At 39.2% G+C, this 22,909-nt stretch overlaps 1 protein-coding gene across 5 annotated transcripts; it reads right to left on the reverse strand.

Annotated features, from left to right (window-relative positions):
- Positions 1-4: 4 nt before the first annotated feature.
- Positions 5-19,394, reverse strand: lpin1a (lipin 1a). 5 transcript variants are annotated; one of them, XM_084930879.1, is made up of 24 exons: positions 19,195-19,394; positions 16,415-16,615; positions 15,946-16,041; positions 10,902-10,998; positions 10,586-10,811; positions 9,037-9,111; positions 8,734-8,826; positions 8,469-8,580; positions 7,667-7,841; positions 7,416-7,562; positions 7,222-7,315; positions 6,552-6,748; positions 6,153-6,246; positions 5,930-5,999; positions 5,135-5,221; positions 4,662-4,754; positions 4,449-4,513; positions 4,206-4,344; positions 3,808-3,956; positions 3,585-3,671; positions 3,336-3,488; positions 2,968-3,082; positions 2,768-2,871; positions 5-2,646 (listed from the first exon to the last, which is right to left on the reverse strand). In XM_084930879.1, the coding sequence occupies exons 2-24, from the start codon at positions 16,604-16,606 to the stop codon at positions 2,475-2,477; spliced, it is 2,832 nt and encodes a 943-aa protein (XP_084787005.1). In that variant the 5' UTR covers positions 16,607-16,615; positions 19,195-19,394; the 3' UTR covers positions 5-2,474. The 5 variants fall into 5 exon arrangements, with proteins under 5 accessions (XP_084787005.1, XP_084786996.1, XP_084787022.1 ...); XM_084930870.1 differs by having other exon boundaries at positions 8,469-8,583; XM_084930896.1 differs by lacking the exon at positions 8,734-8,826 and having other exon boundaries at positions 8,469-8,583.
- Between the last annotated feature and the right edge of the window lie 3,515 nt (positions 19,395-22,909).

Here is a 22,909-nt window from a genome sequence, read left to right on the forward strand (position 1 = left end):
AAAATCAATATTAACTTTAAGTTTATTAAAGATGTGTCTATTGTACAGGTTGAATTACAATGTTAACAATGGTTTGCACTGGATACTGGTGGCCTGTTGCTTAGAGCCAAAAACATAACATTTACATGGGAAGCAGCAAAGTAATCATCTAAATCAACACAGAGTCAGAGTGAAAACTAGTCAACAGTTTGAATGAATCTTTCACAGAAAGAAATTAACAATCACCAAATGGGATTTTCTTTAAAAATGCTGAAAGCAAAATTTGAATTTTGACACAATGATCTCATCTCATCTCCATGCCTCCTCAAAAGATCAGGCGACAACACAACTGTCATTACTTAAGAGCATGCGTTCTGAGCATCTTTTTCCTCTGGCACAAATTACACTGGACTTCCCAAAGACAGTTTTTCGTTAAATAAAAAATAAATTCCTGACTTTCTTTTAAGTTAATCACAATACACAGAGTATCTGTTATATGTACAAACAGTGACAGTATAACCAGGTGAATCACAATCAGTCAGATTTGTTTCTGGCATTCTGGTATTTCAGTACAAGACACATGAACAAATACTTGTGTACTAAAAATATACTTGTTAATTTCAAACTAAAAATCTAATGAAGTACTCTGGGAATAAATCTTTATGCGATTTAAAACCAGTTAGGCAGTGGAAACATATCTGTTTTTGTGAACAGTTGAGGTTTTATCTTGGTTGCCATTAACGCCTCAAACCACAGGCAGCACTAAAACAACTGGGTGTTGATTTATTGCTTCAGTGGTTGCGTGATGAAAATGGCACCTCTTAGTTGACTTAAAAAGAATTTGCCTTGAAGCCTTAAAATGGGTGTGAATATCTGAATGAGCACCAGCAGCAAGGTATTTTAGACAATATACTGATTCACAAGAACTTTGAAAAAAACTTGTATCATAGTTCATACGGTCACAAAAATTATGTTAACACCATACGCAGTGGTTTTCCCATTTTAAGTAATATAAATTAAAAGAGAGGTTTACATTAGGCATAAAAGTTGTTTAGTGGATGTTATTAGATAAGTGATGAAAATACAAACGTCTGATAACAGACAAAAAAACCCCGTATGTACAAACTACAAAAAAATAGGCATGTTTCATACAAAAACTTTACAGAATCTGAATACTCTTCCTTTACTTTCCCTCTGCAGGACAGATAAGTGCTTTACATGAACCTGTGCAATATGTCATATTGCATTACAAAACTGAAAATATACTTAGTGTTAAATTAGCTTATGAAGCAATTGCATTGATGGGCATTAGTTATTAGAATGAGTAGAGAGATTCGTATATTATATTTTACGATATCACAGAATTTCCTTTTTTGTACATTTAAAAACAATAGATAGAAACAGACAGAATTTCATTGCATTGTCTTGCACTTGTCTTGAATATAGTCACTGAAGACTATAATATGTGCCATGGCCACATGTTTCACAGTAGCACGGTCAAAAGACCACACGCTTAGCTTTACTTTGCAAAGGAGTTTGGCACAGGAGATTTTTGCATACCCTATTTGTGCTATTTTTGCATGCTCTGGATGGTTTTACCATATATAGTCTGCATTTTCTGGTGCAAAATGTCCACTGTACTTGAGGTCAGAAAACAACCTTTAGCCACATAGCTAGATAGAATCTTATTTAAAGTTGTAGTCTAAGTACAACTAATACTGCATGCTACGAGCAGAACAGAAACCGCAGCATAGGGCCCATCTAGGATTTCAAAAGCTGAACTAAATTGACAATTTATGTCAATACAATACAAATTAAGGTAATTTGTTTTTTATGACAATGTATGTTAATAGTTGAAATAGTTGATTTAATAATTGATATCCTTTGGAATATACATGATGGGTGTAGGTTAAAGGCAAGAATGGTAACCAGTCGAAGGAATCAGTTAGTTCTGCCTTGGTGCCTTTAGAGAACCAACAAACATGTTTTGAGAAACATTTTGTAGCATAACAAAAAATCTAAAGAAATATTATACTCATGCTGTTTGCAAGGTTTACTATGTGTATGCATTAGAGTCAGTACACTTGCAAATGTGAGTTAGTTTAATTCCCAACCAGCTGCTGAATTTCATCACAGAATTATTTTGGTTTTGCTTTTTTTGTTTGTTTGTTTTTTAAATCTCTTTTCTTGCTTTGTTTTTCACTCAGCAGTCTCATTAGCAATTGATCCTAAGGTTGTCATTTTTAGTCCTCTGTTCTTATCTCCGTCTCCCTGACTACTTTCGTTATCACTCCTAAATGTTAGCACAGCTTGTTTCTTTGTGTTTACTGTAGAAAAAAACATTCATTTCCTTTGAATTGGTAGTCAGTTATTTTTTTAAGTATCACCAGTGAGTTAAGGAGCCATCTTGATTTACCATATTAGGAAAAGCTTGATGGCTTCATTCATCTTCACATTTATGCTAAAGCTGCTTCATGCTAGATTCAGCAGTTTCTTCAGCTCATCTTGGCTGGCTGTGGGTCTTCCTCTCCCTCAATAGTGCCTTCAGGAAGTACTTTGTTCCAGTAATTGCATTGGTCAAAAGCATCAGAGTGAGGGAAGTCTGCTTCCTCACCTTGCATAAAGACCGGAAAGACATGATCCACCATATCACACAAACGGCCATAGCTGAGAGAGAAACACAAGACTTTTGTCATTTTTCCTGTTGGAAGGCAGAATTCAGACATCAAAACATCGCCGTGCACATGGGACTGATGAAAATCAAAAAGCAACTAGGCATATAGCTTACGAGGAAATATTTGTTTTGGCATGCTCCTGCACCAGCTCCCCCTTAGGATTGACAGTGAAAATCCTGTTGAGTGGAACGCCCACCTCCTTATAGGAATAGACATCCTGAAATAACACAAACAACCAGCATGCTTTGAAAATCACTGAGGCCAAAATACGAGCGAGTAATCCACACTGCGGATGTCAGCGCAGTATTCTCACCGTAGCTCTGTTGCCAAAAGCAGCGTAGAATGGTTCAGTGTTCGGGTAGAAAAGGTGCTTGATGTCTGTGAGACACTCGATCTTAAACTTCTCGGGCTTCTTCTCAATCACCTCCCTAAACACAACATAATGTTGAACATTCTTTTTTTTTTGTCCTCATTGTAAATCTGCCTCAGCTAACTTTTTTCAAAGGGTACATCTAAGTAATAACCACTAACTTGCCAGAGTAAATACTTTTGCCGTAGTTTAAATATGCAAAAACAATAAAGGTTACCTATTATTACCTGCAACTAAATATTTTAGGTTTTGTGTTAATGGCCAAAAATAATCTAGAGTAGAATTTTTCTACCCCTTGCTGTATATCTGACCTGTGCAAGGCAGAAAAAAGACTGCTTGGGCTGAGCAACACTGGGCCCATTGGCAGCATGGTTCCCCTTTCATTGACCCAGTGGAGGTAACCTCTTGTCATGTCAGCCATGCCAATGGCCCTTGCAGAACAGTACATGAATTTATATCCATTTCTGTAACAAACAAAAGAAAATATGAGAGACAGAAACAGCATTGTGCTTCACCCCAACATATTGTATTTTAGCTGGAGGACAATAAGCAGCACTCACAGGCTGACTCTGTGGTAGAGCCGTGCGATACCCTGGTGTGTCCAGTCTTTACCCAGTGTAGGGAGGATGTGGCCCAGAGTGTCTGATCTACAGCGTAACGTAAGACAGACAACATCACAGAATAAAGCTGTCCCTTTGAACCCAAAAACTGTGTAAAGTCTGACTCCTGCTGGTAATATGATAGAACTGAACAGGATGTAGGCCACTAAGTGTTATTTCACACCTTGTAATGGTTCCATCTATATCGGAGATGACTATCTTGTCATCCCAGCTCCAAAGATAGATTGTGCCATGACATCGGCACGTGCCTTGATACTGAGTGGTCACGCTGAACACCACTTCATTAGGACCCTCCCTTAGCTGCAGGCTAGCCTGTAAACACACAGATGAGGAAGGTTGAGAAGTTTTCTTGAGGTTTTGGACGTATTTCTATTTTCACTTTGCCTCGACTGCTAAGTAATTTAAACTTTGAGATGGTCTTATTAAAGACAGTGTATTATTGTTTGTTACTGTACAGATTTCTTCTATATGTAGTGACCCACATGAGCAAAATATCTTAAATAAGATAATTTGTATTCCTGTTTATGTCAATAAAAGCAAGTGTAGAAACAAACACTGTACCAGTTGCTCTGACGTGAGCCGAAGAGTCTTCTTGTAACAAATGCCACCAGAACTCTCAAGGGGCTCTGACTGAAAGACTCCTGATATCTGACTGGATGATTTGTGGTCTTCATCACTTGAGGATGATTCATCCTTCAGCCTGAATTATACAAGACAAAAATGCTCATATAAGATTAAACAAGTAGGAAAAAATATGTCAATAGGTGCGGAGAGAAAAATACACAGTTTTAAATCTAACGTCACCTGTTTACTGGGGCCATTGTTATGGAAGTCTCGTCTTGGTCTCCAGCTGCTTCTGTCACTGATTCCTGAGGAACAAAAAGGTCAAAGGTCACATGTATGACCCAAGGAAGAAATTTGACTAATCCTTTCCCCGTTCTTCCTAATGTCCAGTAAATGATACGGTGAATCGTAGATAAACAAGTTCATCATCTGCATATCTATCTGTGCACTTACTGACTTATAGTCATTGTTCCTGCTTCTCCACGAGAACCACCAGCGTCCTCCTTTCTTTGGCATCTTGTCCTTCATAATGTTCTCCACCGATGCCTGGAGACAATCATGCATATACAACTCAAAACTGACCGAAAATGTAACTTAAAGCTGACAAAAAAGAGAGAGCACAAGAAAGCACAAAAAGAAAATCTAAAAGGCAAAGTAAAATATGACAAACACCACATTTCAAACCACACTAAACTCCAGCTAACTTGCTTGTAAAACAATTAGAATTGAAAACAATAAGACATGCAAATAGAAAAATAGCAGATGCTAGATTAAATGAAAAGGAAGATGATGTTCATGGTTGGACTCAAGTGAAAATATGGGGAAAAAGAGAGGCTGACGGAAAGGGTAACAATGATAAAGCAACAAAGCAGGCAGATAAAGTCATGCCCCGACCAACACATAAGCAAAGCCAGAAAACATCATACAGGCTGGGAAGGACTGGAGCCAAACAGACCAGGGAGGCAGTATGAGAAGAAGCCAAAAGCAGAAAACACATAACTCAAACACCAACACTTGGTAAATATAAACATCGGGTGGATGGTGAAAGAAAGAATGGATTTAAATAAAAGGGAAAAATAAGAAGGGGGACAAAGACATGACATTAATCAAGTGTTAGGTCAATGAATTTACCACAACAGTTCACTGTGATATAGGACTGGCAAATATGCTATAAGCTCTCCCATGTGTCAAGTAATTTTGATCGGTAGCATGTAAGTTTTGTTCACTTGGGATAAAGTGAAAACATTTAAATCTTCACTTAGTTTTGAAATATTGATTATTGAAACAAGGAATGAGTGTGAGCACATTTCAGTTGGTGTTATTTTGTTGTATTAATGAGAGGTGGCTGGCAAACAACAATAGTGAACCAGAGTGAAAAAAAAAAAAAACAGATTAAGAATAAATTGTAAAATGCCAGAAATGCTCTGGAGTAAAGGTGGTCCGTAACATTGCAACACAACAAACACACCATATAACAAATAACAATATTGAATACAACAGTAGATAGTAGCCAAAGTAATGTATATTCATCAAAGCAAAATGTGACTTTACACATTGTTTCAGACAAAAAACAAAACTCTTCATTTACACATTTTATTGATTAAATACAACAAAACGTAATGGTCCGTCTTCACAGTTTTTGAGAGGGCAGAATTTGTGGCATTCATGTCGAATGGAAAGAATCAGGAGTAAATACTTGTGTATCACTGTGGTGGTCTTACCTGTGGCAGTGGTTTCTGGTAGACCTGCATGGCCAGCATGACAGGAGCAGCTGTGTTCCAGTTGTAGTACCTACAACAGGTGACAGAGGAAGCTCTTATGCACCCCTTCATTCTTAAAGACATCTACTGGCAAAGGATAGCTTACATATTAGCAAAAAAAAAAAAAAAAAAGCTTGTATATGTCAGACGCTCAGTTCAAATAAAGAGCAGTAGAAGTACATACTTGCTTCCTATCTTGACCACAAGGTTAGGGTCATCAATAATAGAAGGGTTTTCAGAGAACTGTTGGTAGGAAACAGCCTTCTCCATGAATTGCTCTGTAGCAGGAACAGACAGAGGCAAGAACAAATGAGAAAAAAAGATCTGATTGATAAGATAGTTTTTTCATATAATAACTTATTTTAACTGTGTGAAATCTTAAAAATCAATTTATTTCAGTTTAAAATATGTAAAACGCGAACAGACCTGCAACATTATTTATGAATATTGTTAAAGTTTTCAAATTAAAAAATATAATATGTTGTTTTTAATTTCTTTCATATAAGCTTTATCTCAACAACTGCAAATATTTCATGCACATTATTTCACTATTATTATCCAACATCATCATTCCCTGTCCCACCTTTTGTAATCTCCCTGTTATCAGTGAGTCCTCCACACAAAGAGATGGCGACATGAGGTAGATCACACACTTGATCCACCAAACTGTCCACGCCACTGTCCACCCCGCTGCTGCCCACTGACTGTGGGGATTGGTTAGCGCTCCGCACACCCACCATCATCTCAGTGTCCCCCTTCATCGAGCTGCCACCTCCGTCACTGTGGAGGGAGAAATACACACACATGGATCACACAGTAATTCTTCATACTATTATGCTATATACTATGTAAATAATGGCTAAAATGTATTTAGTACACTTCAAGTTCTTCAAGGCTAAATTCAGTTTTGGAAATTGGAGTTTTCGAAGACCTTGAGAGGAGGAATATCTGTCTTCTCTTAGTTATAAAGAAGTTCAATGGCTGTTACCATGTGGTGAAAAAAATACAACTGAAAGAAGGTCTCCTTCTTTCTCGTAGCCTAGCTACCTCATTAATCTTCCTCATGCTATCAAGTTAAAATAATCTGCTATTATAAGCACTTACAGTGAAGCAAGTGCTTAGTTATAGAAAAAAACCCTAATGTTATACAAAAATCATCCATAAAGTATTCTGTGCTCTGTGTGTCAGTGGAAAGAAATACTGTGATCCCTAATATGGCCACCAGAGGGTGCTACAACACATGCTGTACATACGTTTTGGGAAAGTAAAGAGCAGCTACTTCAGGCTCCAGTTCTGTAATGTCATCCAGGTAAATACCATCAGCACCCAGGTGTTGACTTCTCTTTTCTAGAAGAGACATTTATCAGTGCATAAAAGAGGAAACAGAAATTTAGACACACTGAGATCAAGATATCCTTTGTTTACGAGCAGAAAACTCAAACAGTACCTTTCCTCTTGGACGGTGAATCAGTCCTTTTGATGGGACTATTCCTGCTATCTTCCAAATGATCAGGAAGAATTCTTTGAGACACTGAGCATGTTGTCAAACTCTCCATCTGTACACATGACGGCCCAACACTTTTCACTTCTCTCTCTAAAGGAAAAAACACAGCATTTCTCAAAGCATTTTAATGTGACGCTGTGCAAATTTATCCTGCTTTTAGATATTTGTACATTCAGTGCAAAGTTTTATTCTACCTTGTTCTCTGACAATGTGTCCATTTCTGTTTTCCTCTGTGTCTTTGTCCAGTGGTGGCACTGGACTGCACGGAGTTCCCGTGTCACTGATGGCTCGGAAGTGAGTGCTAGAAGACACCGGTATGGAGACAACAGCGGCAGAATCCTGCTTCTGGTGGGCGGACAGGAAAGATGGCTGTAAAAGAAAAACAGATAGTCAGTTCAGACAATATTTGCTTTCTTACATACATTTTATTAACCCCACCCCTTAGTCATGTTTCATTTTCTCCACTCATACAGGCTGAAGTCTTAACATTACTTATAAAATAGATATGGCTTTGTTGGTTCTGATCAGCAGGTGGAATCAGTTCATAATCAGTTCAGTTCAGAATCAGCACATTTGTGTCCATTTGTTTGACTTTGGGTGCGCAACCTATGCAGACATACTTTAGTGTAGTCCTCCAAGAAACTAACAGTGTGTAGCCTAATGTTGATGAAGCTGTGTGTCGACTGATACACAAAGTGGATCAGCGTGAGTAGTAAAAGGAGCAACTGTGGAGCACAACCCAAAGGCGAGAAGCATGAAAAAACAAAAAAAGCAGCACGAGAAGTGCTAATAATGCGTGCGGTGGACAGTTTTCATTGTTTGCACACTTTATTTTACCTTGACTCTTTGCATGTTATAACGCAGTAAACAGCTACAACATGCAGTTATATGTATATATTGTATCTTATGACCATGCAGTTGATTTAATGCTGCCATCCCCAAAAGGCAAAGCCAACAGACTCAATTCACTATGTGATGCCATGTGTGGTTATGTACCTGGGCAGCCTGTGGTAACTCCCCCCAGGTCCATAGCATCTCAGGGTTGTCCTTAGATGGATTTGTTAGCTCTGAGTCACTCTTTGGTGTTGATGACTGCGAATCGTCTGGGCTACTGGAAAAGTTAAAGTCAAACATTTGTTTTGGATTGTCTGGTACTTCACAGTTTCAAAGTTACAAAATGTATCATTCTTTATGCAAATTTTGAAAATTAGTGCATTATTTCATATTTAGTGTTCAGAGAGGGTGGAATCTAAGGTGATACCTAGTAGGGGAAGAGAAGTGAGAGGACTGCTGAGGACAGGAGATGGATAGACCACAGGGCTGAGGAATGGACAGAGTCTTCTTAATCAATTTACTACAGAAAGAATAAAAGACAAAAAGAACACAAAAAAAGAGAAGGGAAGAAAAGAGAGAATGAAAGACAGTGAATTGTGATTCCATCTAATTATCATGAGGACAAAAAAACATATTAAAATGTGCAATATGCTATTTGATGAGAAGAGTTTATTAAAGAGTTCAAGTGTGTGTCTGTCAGTGTGACAGACACACACTTACATCCAAATACCTCTGTGAATGAGTCCAGTCAGTGCTGGGGAGAATGTGGGCATTGGCAGTCAATCCCTGATCACCATACACAGGTCTGATCACAAATACACACATCCAGTGAGATGTCAGTCATGTGCACAACCATTTTATTTCATCATTAGTGCAGACACTGGTATTTACTATGTAAACAGTGTGTCGATGCAAGTCGTATCACATCCAAGAAACTATGGTATGGTCTTTTTATTTGTTGAAAATTGAAATGTCGTGGGCTGTTTGACTGTGACCGCATATCATAAACCAGCCAAGGAAATACACTCATTAAGTACAATTTAGAGAATGACTTGAAGCACACACACTTTTTTTGCTTGTCTTTAAGGGTTTCAGGATCATGTGGCAAACTTCCTAAAAAAGGCTTGGAATGCCTTCAGTAAGGATGACCCCGTGAGCCATTCTTTCAAAGAGACAGTGCGCGCTGTGGGAAACGGACAAATCCTTGGAGCAAGTCCAACAAGCAGAGCTGGTTTCCAAGAGGGCTTCACACATGAACACAAACATGCACAAACCTGCACACACACATACAACTGCTTCTCTTTAAACACTTAAGAAAATGATTTATTTATTAAACAGAAACTAACCTTAATTCCATTTAACACCGGTTAGAGAGAAAATTGATCCTGTTTTTCAACATAAACACACCACATTGATTTTTCTGATGCCTTCTCACTGTTTTGAGCTGTGCAGGGCTTGCTTAGACAAATTAAAATCTAGCAATGTTTGAATATGAATCTGTTGAAAGCAGGTGGGCTGTTTGTTATTGCCATTTAAATCTGATCAAACTACACTGACACAGCAGTCCTCATGAAGCACGTGTTCTAAAGTTTTCAGTGTTATATTCTTCTCTTATTAAGTACTTTTTCAACACATATTTTAATTGGAGATAAAGTATTGGAATTTCAGGAGCGGGACCACACCTCCAAACATGCTCCTTCCGATTCTTATCTATATATGTTCCCCCAGTTCTACAAGCTGTTCGTTCTTGTTTACGTGCCCCACCCTCCATCCCCTCTTCAATTCTTTAACTTCTTCACTTCTATTTAGTACATGGGGATCTGCTTGGCCCGGGAGCCGCCACCAGGCCCCTTTGAGGCCTTCCCCAAATCGCAGTTCAATTCACGTCCAAGCCATTCACCTTTATCTACTAAAACGCTGTGAAACCTAAAATGAGGACGTAGGCCCAGATATGAATATATATATATGTAATCTGTGATTTAAATGATATAAATACACACCCAGCTTTTAGACAGTTCAAACAGCCACTTAAACACATACCCATGCATGAAAAATGTAAGCACACACACACACACACAAACACACACAGGTTTTCCACTTAACACAGTTAAGGAATTATTGGCAGTGGTTCATCGGCTTCGCATACAACACTGTGACAACCAACAAATGTTTTTTCCCCTGTTAAATACCAGGCTGGCAGGTATAATAACTTCTCTTTCTTTCTCCCTCTCTGTTTCATACACACAAACATATTCAGACTCTCTCTTGCACACACACACCTGCTGCTGTCCCCCTCCATTTCCTCATCTGAGCTCAGGTCAATAGTGAACATGTCCTCATCATCTGAGAACTCTTCTCCACTTTCCTCTCTCCTCAGTCCTGCGCCTCCTCCACCTCCATCTGGCCGCGCCTTCTTCTTTCTCTTTCTCCTCTTCTTGGTTAACCCTCCTTCACTTTGCTGCAGTCCCAGATTCTGAACAGGAAGCGGGCCGCATGGGATGGAGTCTATATGATGGGAAAGAGTATCATAAAAAACTGTTTAAGAAAATGCAAATTGTCACAAATTCTAACATCGCTGTTTTCAACAGCGCCTACCATGGTGACGAGAGTTGCCCCTGGCCAGATGTGACTTCATTAACTCCTGCCCTGTTGACATGATTGGTGATGTTGCCAGGTAGGATGGAACCACTTCCTGTTTCCAGGGAAAGTGAGATAAGGTCTGAAATTAGCAATACTTGACGCAAGTCTTTTCTGCTGTACCATCTCTTGTGTAGACCACAGCATCTATAATAGCTGCTTATACTGACATGAAAAGTGCTTCTACTTTTGTTTTTTTTAATTATTATTATTGCCTTAATGAGAACTCTTTGTTCATACATTTAATGATGCAATTGTCTTCTTTGGTTTAAGCCATTTGCTTTGGTTCTGTGACATTTATATCTGGAGTTATTAAGAATTAGTACACAACAGCAAGTAAAAATTGCCCTCAGAACAGTTGTAATATAAAATAGATTGAGAATCCAATCATGTAGGACAAGATGCAAGAATAAAGTGGAGCATTTTAAGGTCCCATAACCCTCTCTACAGCTGGGGGTGATGAAAAAGCCTTGAGTATAGCAGGTAATGACCAGGCCAAATATGGTTGTTCTCTGTCAAAATGTCATAGCAGTCCATATTGCAGATTGCTGATTTTTCTATTCTAAAGGAAAATGAAATATTGCAACAACAGATATGGTCATTCCTACTGCCAAACAGCCAGCTAAATAATCTGGTGACAATTTGAGCTCAGATTAGCAAAATCACAGAGATTTGCTCATCAGGGTTGCACTGCCAAGAGGCTGCCAGAAGAATAAAGAGAGACAGAGAGAGACAGAGAGAGAGAGAGAGAGAGAGAGTGGGGGAGGCGGAGGCATGATAAAGGGATGATCCAAACAGAGCAGACTCACACATGCCTTGCAGTTCACGTGTCATAACACAGTCCAACACAGCACAATTCATTTAGACTGGAGAGGAAAAGGGATAGTACTGAGTACAGATCTACTCTGAGCTCTATACTCAGAGGGAAATATCAGCTCTAAAGCCAGTTTTAGTTCCAGTATTTAAATTGTTTTTGTTTTTTTACTCCAATCTGTTGATATTTCAGTTTCTCACTGAACTATAAGTGTTATTCCCATAATTTCCTTAGAAAAAGAGCATTTGTGCACAAATATAGAGTTCTTAAACCACACAAGATCAACTATAAAGCGATTTGTTTATATGCTGCAAAATGCAATGTAATAAATAAGATTACTTCAATTACTGAGTAAAAATCTTTCCAACACTTTGGTTTTACATCTGTGATATTTGCATTAAAGGGTTGTTAAATGCACATGCCATAAAGATAAAGAGAGTAATAATTCTCTTTATGTGTCACCCTTTAGGGCACAAAATCATTAAGTTACATCATCGGAGATGTTTCTTTTATTAAAGCACTGATATTGAAAGATTTCTAATGTTGTAGCATGAAGATGAGAATTTTGGGCTCAATTTTTGTGCATTTATTTGATCATGCACAAACCCCTGCAAACTTTGCACCTTGAGAAACACAGAGTGTACATTTGGACTTGAGATGTGACAACTTAGACTGACACAATCTGCAAGCTCCCATGATGCTTGTTCTTTTACCTCTTCATGTGAGTGGAAAACACACCGTGCTGTGCTACCAATGTGCTATTACCAGCTAGAGGTTTTATGTCCTTGTACTGCTCCTCTTTCATGACATGTACAGTATGTCTCAGTAATTTCCGAGGGCAGTCTGTGTGTAACAGACTATACAGTGTGTGAAATGGCAGACCTATAAATAGGTCTCCGGTGGTTTTCCACTCTCTGGAGAGAGAGTTATGTTAAGGGAAAGGATTCAAGTTGAGACCAAAACTATAAGACAAACATGGTCAAACCGAATTCGCAAATAACTCTACAGGGAGTGCAGAATTATTAGGCAAGTTGTATTTTTGAGGAATAATGTTATTATTGAACAACAACCATGTTCTCAATGAACCCAAAAAACTCATTAATATCAAAGCTGAATGTTTTTGGAAGTAGTTTTTAGTTTGTTTTTAGTTTTAGCTATTTTAGGGGGATATCTGTGTGTGCAGGTGACTATTACTGTGCATAATTATTAGGCAACTTAACAAAAAACAAATATATACCCATTTCAATTATTTATTTTTACCAGTGAAACCAATATAACATCTCCACATTCACAAATATACATTTCTGACATTCAAAGACAAAACAAAAACAAATCAGCGACCAATATAGCCACCTTTCTTTGCAAGGACACTCAAAAGCCTGCCATCCATGGATTCTGTCAGTGTTTTGATCTGTTCACCATCAACATTGCGTGCAGCAGCAACCACAGCCTCCCAGACACTGTTCAGAGAGGTGTACTGTTTTCCCTCCTTGTAAATCTCACATTTGATGATGGACCACAGGTTCTCAATGGGGTTCAGATCAGGTGAACAAGGAGGCCATGTCATTAGTTTTTCTTCTTTTATACCCTTTCTTGCCAGCCACGCTGTGGAGTACTTGGACGCGTGTGATGGAGCATTGTCCTGCATGAAAATCATGTTTTTCTTGAAGGATGCAGACTTCTTCCTGTACCACTGCTTGAAGAAGGTGTCTTCCAGAAACTGGCAGTAGGACTGGGAGTTGAGCTTGACTCCATCCTCAACCCGAAAAGGCCCCACAAGCTCATCTTTGATGATACCAGCCCAAACCAGTACTCCACCTCCACCTTGCTGGCGTCTGAGTCGGACTGGAGCTCTCTGCCCTTTACCAATCCAGCCACGGGCCCATCCATCTGGCCCATCAAGACTCACTCTCATTTCATCAGTCCATAAAACCTTAGAAAAATCAGTCTTGAGATATTTCTTGGCCCAGTCTTGACGTTTCAGCTTGTGTGTCTTGTTCAGTGGTGGTCGTCTTTCAGCCTTTCTTACCTTGGCCATGTCTCTGAGTATTGCACACCTTGTGCTTTTGGGCACTCCAGTGATGTTGCAGCTCTGAAATATGGCCAAACTGGTGGCAAGTGGCATCTTGGCAGCTGCACACTTGACTTTTCTCAGTTCATGGGCAGTTATTTTGCGCCTTGGTTTTTCCACACGCTTCTTGCGACCCTGTTGACTATTTTGAATGAAACGCTTGATTGTTCGATGATCACGCTTCAGAAGCTTTGCAATTTTGAGACTGCTGCATCCCTCTGCAAAATATCTCACTATTTTTGACTTTTCTGAGCCTGTCAAGTCCTTCTTTTGACCCGTTTTGCCAAAGGAAAGGACGTTGCCTAATAATTATGCACACCTGATATAGGGTGTTGATGTCATTAGACCACACCCCTTCTCATTACAGAGTTGCACATCACCTAATATGCTTAATTGGTAGTAGGCTTTCGAGCCTATACAGCTTGGAGTAAGACAACATGCATGAAGAGGATGATGTGGACAAAATACTCATTTGCCTAATAATTCTGCACTCCCTGTATGTGGGACTGAAACTAAAAGCCATTATTTTCTTGTCTGTTGTGGAAAGAGGTATTATAGTATTGATTTATTAATAGCTTCTTCTCTATAAGATGGACAGTAAGTAATGGATGCAGCATTAGATGGACGTAATCCTTCGGAAAAGGAATTAGAACCTCTCAGATTGCAACATATTCCTTTTCATTCTTGGCCAGGGGAAAGCGCGAGTTCTTGGTTACTCACCACTTCACGAGTAACATTGTGACTGTTGACAGATGTTGTTTACCACAATAGATCTTCCTTGAAGTACCTCTCAACCTCAAATACTCCCATACTCCCTCCTACCTCCCATGAGACGTTACCTATCGCGTTACAGAATCAGGTTTCAAAACAGAAGGGAATGTTCCCAGATTATGCTGTTTCCTGTGACGTGTATGTGCATGTGCGCTGCAAATACTTCTGTGTAATACGGTGTATTACAGATACATGAAAAGCTAAAATCTGACAGATAAATTCAGCTGCAGGGGATTGAGGCAAACCAGTGGGTAAAGTCTATGGTTGAATAATGTGAGCCGTTTCTAGTACAGATGCCCCAATTTATCAGTTGAACATTGTATCTGTTGCCATTTGCCTGGAAGCAAATAAAATGGTGTCTGGCACTGGCAATAGTCAATGTCTGTCTGTCCTCGCATGACACTTTTGTACTGCGTAAATGTTCATAAGAGCTTTTAGACTTTAAAAACAAATGTCTTTGTTTCCCTGGCTGAAATGGGAAGAAAATGACAAAGTGTTGCCTGCTCCTGGCTAATTGTTGGAAGTAAGAAAACACCCTGTATAACATAGTTACAGGTCCAAAACAACACAAAACACCTTTAGGCAAATGTTGCTATGAATTGACACTATATGAATCAGTCATTCATTTCAATCAAATTTCTTTTTCTCCACCCACATATCAAAGTTAGACAATGACAGACTGTCGACTGTGTGTTTAGTGTCTGACTGACCAGTGTTTGTCTCTGCTTTCTGCTTGTCATGATGGTTTATTTCTGGGAAGCTAAACTCGTGTTTGCCAAGAAGATGCCACAGGAGGACAGAAGCACTTGTTGTGCCTTGTTATTGAGCCTAGTGTTTTGCTAAAATGTTTATCTGCTTATCTACAAAAAGTTAATAAGGTCTATCCTTGGATTTTTTCCCCCAAGTATGACAACACTAGGATATTTTATATACACGTGTAAATAAAAATGTACTCAATTCATAGAAAACCTCATAATATTAAGAAATTTTGAAGAATATTTTATGCTCCTTAAAGCTGTGTGGTAAAACTGACGCTGCGAGTGAGTCAAGGTACATCTTTTTTCTTACTCTGGGCATGTCAGGGCAGGGCGAGAAGACATTTAAGTTTGGCAATTAAAGTAACAACAACGTGTAGTTGCAGATTAGCGAGTGGTAAAACCAGTGAGAATCGCTACTACCTAAGAGGGCAAATAATAATTTAGCTCTGTTGGAGCACAGTGATAAATCAAGCACTTCTTGTATATTAGTTCAGGCTTTATGACCTTCATATCTGCGAGTAATGTTCTGTGCTATTCTTGTGTGTGTTTACTGATTCAGGAGTAATGACTCTGTCAATCACTACTCACCATTTTGTTCTCAGTCTCTTTAACAAAGAAAGCCTCTCCATTTTCTCCCAGCTTCATGTGTAAGCTCACTGGCTCTCCATTAATTTCTATGTCCACCTGCAGAACAGAACAGAAAAAGAATTGATTAAGACTAATGCCTTAGACTTCATTAGCATTTCCTGACAACCTCCAGACTGGAAGGTTGAGAAGACCAATGCAGTACCTTTAGGCTATAAAAAATAAATAATAATCTGTTATAACCTAATGTTATCATTAAGATACTGACTCATGAGTTTTACTGATTGTAGTCCTGTTTTAAATATACTGTTATAATGCACTGTTTTAGTTTCTTTTTTTCAAAAAATATACTATAGCACTACACAAATGAATGCAGATTAAATTTATATATATTAAAATTTACATTTAGCTGTCGTGAAATATAAAATAGATTTTTAACATGTGCAGGTTAGACAGCGCTCTATGATCTCACCACTTTCTCACGTGACCGCAGCACACCCATCTTGCCAAAGCGGACGTGAAACGGAGAGCACTGTAAGGAGCCATCTGGCTGCCGGACCACAATGACATCTATACATCCAGACAGTGTTGCAGGGTTGAGCCCTCTGTACAGCTCCTTGACCTGCACAAACACCTGCCCCGCCAGCTGACCCACATAATTCATGGTTTGCAACTGGGAGAGAGAGAGTGAGAGAAGAAATATAGGAGATTATTCATCTGTTTTAGTCACGTTTCATGTCTTTAACGTCAAAACACAATGCAAGGCCATCTTGTTACATAATTACACATTAAGACACATTATTGATATACTGAGCCCAGTTTGTGCCCACTCATGCCAGCTAACTGCATAATCTCAAGTGGTTTCTGGCAGGTTGCTGATACCTCAAGCAGAGACAGCTTCATCATTCTTTTCTCTACTCTTGTGGTGCTTCTGAGTGCGGGGTATGTTTGTGGGTGTGACCAAAGTTGGTATATGAGAGCATTCTGCTTTTCAAAAAAGACAGAATGAGGGGGTGGGTTTCCCCCCCACCAAAAAAGACAGCATTATAAACTCAGCGCATTTTCCTTTCTGTAGTGCAAATATACAGTCCATCAGGGATGTCTGGCATTACTCTAGTACGGCAAACATGCTCTTGTGAGCACGTCACAGACAGGGAAATGCCTTCAGTGGCCTCCAAGATTTATGGTTGTGAGTAATGGAGAAATGAACAGCAACCCATCTGTTATGAACTGAACAGCCTTATTAATTTTTTATGAATAAACAAGTTGATATTTCATAAGCCTTCTTCTGTTGTACTGTCTTTGCAATGTACAACCTAATGGCCCTACAGCTATGATGGCTTATTAATAGTAGCCACTATGTAATAGTCAATGTTAATTGTAACCAGATATTTTTCGAGAGAATGTTTAAAAATATATAAATCCCCTTTTGGTGAGAGGCATACAGAAACAAGAGGGAGAGCGGGAAAAGGTTACGAAAGGGTGGTGAGGCCACGCGTAACATGGGTTTAAACACATTCAAGAAAATTGTAACCACCTGTCACCTGCTTGTGCTGACTAAGATAGTGTCACATACACAAACATTACAGCACGCCCAGTCGGCAGATGGCTTCGTGCTTCAGTAAACTGTGCAAGAACGCTGATGATGAGGATGATTCATTAACACGTATCAATTATTGAACATCACAGATTGGGGATCTTTTGTTCTAATGGCCTAGCTTTATTCCACTGCTCATCAAAGCCACATAAGTCAATCATCACACCCTTGGTCTAACCAGGCCACAACAATAATAACACAACACACCACAACACTGTTATTAGAATAACGACTACACGCTGTGCACCTTTCCTTCTTTTTTCTGCTTCTGCAGAGGAGTGTGGTAGAAAGCGGCTTAAATTCAGTGATATCTGTATATCGTACAAAGTAACCCATAATGCTGTTCATGGAAATCAAAATGATTAATATGTGTTCTAAATGTTTATTCAACATTCTTTCTTTTAACATGGAAAGAAAATAATAAGGTGGAATAGAAACTGTAGTGATAGCTATCGAACATACTTTGCAAATGAACAAATTTGCATATAACCTCATGGGAGAAAATATGTTCTTTTTCCTTTGGTAGTTTGTTTCAACATGTCAGTTTCTATGGTGCAATTTCGAGCATTACAAATGGGATAGGCAATAATTATTTGATCCCTTGACCCAACTCTGACTCCCTGGACCTCTTGTCCATTTATTTCAACACCATGAATATGAGTCCATCAATGTTCATGCCACAGACCTGACATCACGGTAAACAGAAATCTCCCCCAAACACATCTCTCTCTCTCCGTTAATCTCTCTCTCTCTTTCTCTCCCTCACACACACACACACACACACACACACATACGGCCAAAGCCATGCCCAGTCCTCCAGGACGTTTCTGTTAAAGAGCCAATCACACTGCGCCTCAATTACGTAATAACCTATCACGAGTCCACCCAAGGGGTCATTATGTGTCATTAAATGGACATGCAGCACAAGAAACAAAACAGTTAGGCTACAAGAACCTGATCTCAGTCACTGCTGTTCTTTTTCGGATAAGTGAGCAGCAACGCTGAGTTGCATTCACAGTGTGTGACATAGTGTGCTGAGGCTTATTTATAAACATAAAACATCAGTGGCCTCTCACCACAGGAAAGACAGTGTGGCCACCAAACACGGACAGGATAGCTGAGAGGTAATAGAGAGATTGAGGGATTTACAGACAGATGATAATGTGAAGGATTATCCAATTAAATCAATTTAATGTGAGTGGAGCAGCCAGACACACCGGGATGACTGTCTGTGACAAATGATAGCTAAATAAAACAAAAAAGGGAGGGGGGAGGGGGGTTTCTATATATTAGACAGCACTTTACTAAATCACTATACCGTCTGAAAACACACACCACGAAATAAAACCATAGATGCATATATTATACATATATACAAATATATAAACAAATACTGTCACAAATATTGTGGATATTTCTCTTATGCAGGATGTGAAGAGAAGCTGCATCAGTACGGGATTGATAATTACGTCGTAGTGTGGCTCTGTGGCGACATGTAAACATCTGCACACGGGGTGAGGCTCTGCAGTCTGCATCAGGGCTCTGTCTTCATTCAAACAGCCCAAGCAATATAAAACACCTGTACTTCAAAAATACCTAAACCCCATGACATGTTTCTCACAGCATGCTACAGAAGCAATGTAGTCTTTGCTTACATTATTTATGGACGTCGCTCTTCCCTCCAGAATATTTCTTCCTTCCGAATTTTCCACTAAGGGTCCTCTACTGTTTTACGGCGTTAAGTGTCAGTGCTCAGTACAAACATCATCGGTAATATTCACACTCGTACAGCTTTGTTGACATCTGATCGTGGCTTCTGTGCTCGAGGGTGATATGCGTTTTAAATCGTATGCCGCGTTCACGTTACCTTGGAAATCGGACACATGAATTGGGAGTGACGTCACTCCAGTATTAAAGTCTGGAAAACAGGAAAAACAGGATTTGTTTTTACTTCTTAGCAAGGTACAGTCTTTTATGCACCACTAATAATACTGGAAAATACTTTTACTGTTTTTAACACACATTTGTGCACAGAAGCTGCTCAGTGCTCCGCCTAAAGCTTATTTAGCTAGCACGACAGTGCAGATTACAAGTTTTACAGTTTAATTTATGACATCTCGGATTGTTAACTCGATATTAATGGGGTTGTTCCGACTTCTCCGGTTGGAAGTCAGAGCTGGTCGTTCCAGACGAAAAATAAGACTGCAAACTCGGAAATTGACACTTCCAAATTACTCTGGAACGCACCACGTGGATTAAATATTCCTCCCTCCACCACAGAGCTGCAACCTCGGACTGATCGATTGGCTGAGCACCGATGACGCCACACAATGTTTGCTGAACAGTTCCCTGAAAAAATCAGTTATGACTATATTATTGTTTTGTCTCTGCTTGTGTTTACTGTTCACACTTTCTAATTCCTGCATTATACTTTAATACTTCTTTAAAAAAAAAAAAGAAATTACATGCAACAACTTTATTAATAAAGTAATTTTAAATCTTATCATAAGCCGCTATAAAGGTAATTAATTATGTTGAAAAGGGACCATTTGACCTCAAAACTCGTTGAAAATATTTCACAAATGCACAACCGAATTATACATTTCAATATTATATACTAATGTAATTAAATAGTACCTCTAATAATTATATATAGATAGCGTACTATATCAATTACTATATCTATATATAGATAAATGAATATATAAAATATGTAAATGCTATATGTTAGTGTAAATTCACGGGGACTTCTTGTTTCAGTGAGAAAAGGATTGTCTAAAAGCACTGCATACATAGCTTACAGGTTTTAACAACTTTATTTTAATAACTGACTGAATATCCTTTGAGTAAAATATAGGTTAAAAAGTTTGAAAATCATTACGTTTTATTAAAATTACATTAATTACATATTACATGTGATACAGCATCCTTCTTTGGAAACAGGGAGGATTATCTGAGACATTTTCTGAGGACACATTGGGGTTAAATAAGAATTAAGTTCTTCAGCAGTGATGACATATTAATGTCTTTCATGTTTTAGTTGATTGAAACGTCACATTCTACATATAATACAGTACATAGCAGAGTATTGACTGTAACATCATGGGAAAACTCAAATTACTTAGATATGGCATCATTAAATCACACTGTATTCATTTCTACTGAAATCTACCCAAGAGAAAAGGAAAAGAACCTTGTTCTAATTCTGAAGACATGCAAGCCTGGTATGAGCAGCCAAGGAGACAAGAATAGCACTGACATTCAGAGAGCTTGAAGGCATCAGCATTGTGCAATGTACTGACTGTATCTCAGTGGTCAAAAGTCTACCCATCTGTCCGGAGAAACTAAACCTGTAACTGCAGTTGGTAGTTTATCTATCTAATACATTGCTATAAAAAAAAAAAGAAGGAACACTTTGAAAACACATCGACTGAATTCAAAAATCAAAGTGAAAAATTGATGCAGCAGTAGGCTAATCGATTTTGCCCAAATTTCTTAGCATCTATTTAAAATAGTCCTCAGGTTGTATGGCCTCCGCATGCCTGACAGCGTTGGGGCTTTTAACGAGACAATGGCTGGACCAGGGTATCACTGAGCTCCTAGTAAGTCTGAGGTGCAACCTAGCAGTGTAAGATGGACTAAAACAGGTCCCAGAGGTGTTTTATTGGATTTAGGTTGGGCGAGCATGGGGGCCAACCAATGGCATCAATTCCTTCATCCTCCAGGAACTGCCTACATACTCACCGCACATGAGGTGGGACATTGTCGTGCACCAGGAGGAACAGAGGAGCCACTTTACCACTGTAGGGTCTGACAATGGGTCCAAGGATTTCATCCTAATACCTAACGCTTGTCAGGGTGCTGTTGCCTAGCCTGTAGAGATCTGTGTGTCTCTCCATGGGTATGCCATCCTGGTCATGCTGAGTGATTTTGCATGCAGCATGATATTCTCTACATCTTCTCCAGACCCTCCAGACATTTTTCACATGTGTTCAGGACGAACCTGCTCTTATCTGTGAAAAGCACAAGGTGCCAGTGGTGGACCTGCCATTTCTAGTATTCTATGGCAAACGCCAGTCAGGCCTCATGGTCCTGGCAGTGAGCACAGGGCCCACTGGAGAATGTTGGGCCCTCAGGCCACTCACATTAAGTCTGTTTCTGATTGTTTGGTCAGAGACATTCACACCAGTGGCCTGCTGGAGGTCATTTTGTAGCTCTGGTGGTGTTCATCTTGTTCCTCCTTGCACAAAGGTGCAAATACTGGTCCTGTTGATGGGTTAAGTATCTTCTACAGCCCTACACAACTGACCTTACTGCCTGCCTCCTGGATTTTCCTCCATTCTCTTGACTATGTTTGGAGGCACAGCAAACCTCCTGGCAATGGCACATATTGGTGCACCATCCTAGAGGAGTGGGACTACCTATGCAAACTCTGTAGGGTCCAGGTATCACCTCATGCTACCAATAGTTACACTGGCCCTAGCCAAATGCAAAACTATTCAAAAAACATTCAGAAAAGATATACAAGGCACCATACATCACAAACTGTGTTGCACTGTGTAATCTGACACATTTCTATCAGAACCAGCATTAATGATGATGATGAGATAATCAGTGTTATTTGCTTTACCTGTCAGTGGCCATAATGTTATGCTTGACTGGTGTATATACTTTATAGATGTATACAGTTCAACAACTGCAACCTTAAGCAAAATCATATCCTACGAGGAGGGTAATATAATCCTTTATTCCAACAATATAAAGCAGCAGATTTTAAATTGTAAATGAATGCTTGTAATGTTGTTTTTTTTCTATTTCATCATTTTGGCAAAATGCTCTTATTCACTTTCTTGACTTGACTTGATGAGAAAACTGATAACTCCCATATCTATAGTCCTCTGTCAGATGTTCCTAACTATAATCCATAATCTGATAAAGTTACATTTATATATGGCGCCCTGAGTTGAGTCTGTACTCAGAGTTCTGATTTTAGAAAAACAAACACAAAAGTTTCGACATAAAGTCTCCCCGAACTGGGTCTCATGGCTTTTTCTTGTTACTCAGTGTTTCTAAGAACCAGCCCAACTCCCATCCAACTGCCCCCACGCCTGCTTGTTCTAGACCTCTGTGTGTGTTTGTGTGTGTATGTGGTCCGCATGAAACTGCAATCCCACGTGATACAGTTCATGACTGTGGATCAAATTCTGCTGTCATTACAAATATACTTTGCACTGCCTTGCTGTGGAGCACTTTATCATGGTGTCACACACACATACATTGCGCCAGGCAGGGGGGAGAAAGGAAACACGTGTTGGGTTTTCTAAGAACTGGAGCATTCAACATGCAGGAAAACATAGCCAACTAGAGTGG

The sequence above is a fragment of the Perissodus microlepis genome, chromosome 1 (genome assembly GCF_051167445.1).
Source record: "Perissodus microlepis isolate ML-2025 ecotype Zambia chromosome 1, ASM5116744v1, whole genome shotgun sequence".
Classification (NCBI taxonomy): Eukaryota; Metazoa; Chordata; class Actinopteri; order Cichliformes; family Cichlidae; genus Perissodus; species Perissodus microlepis.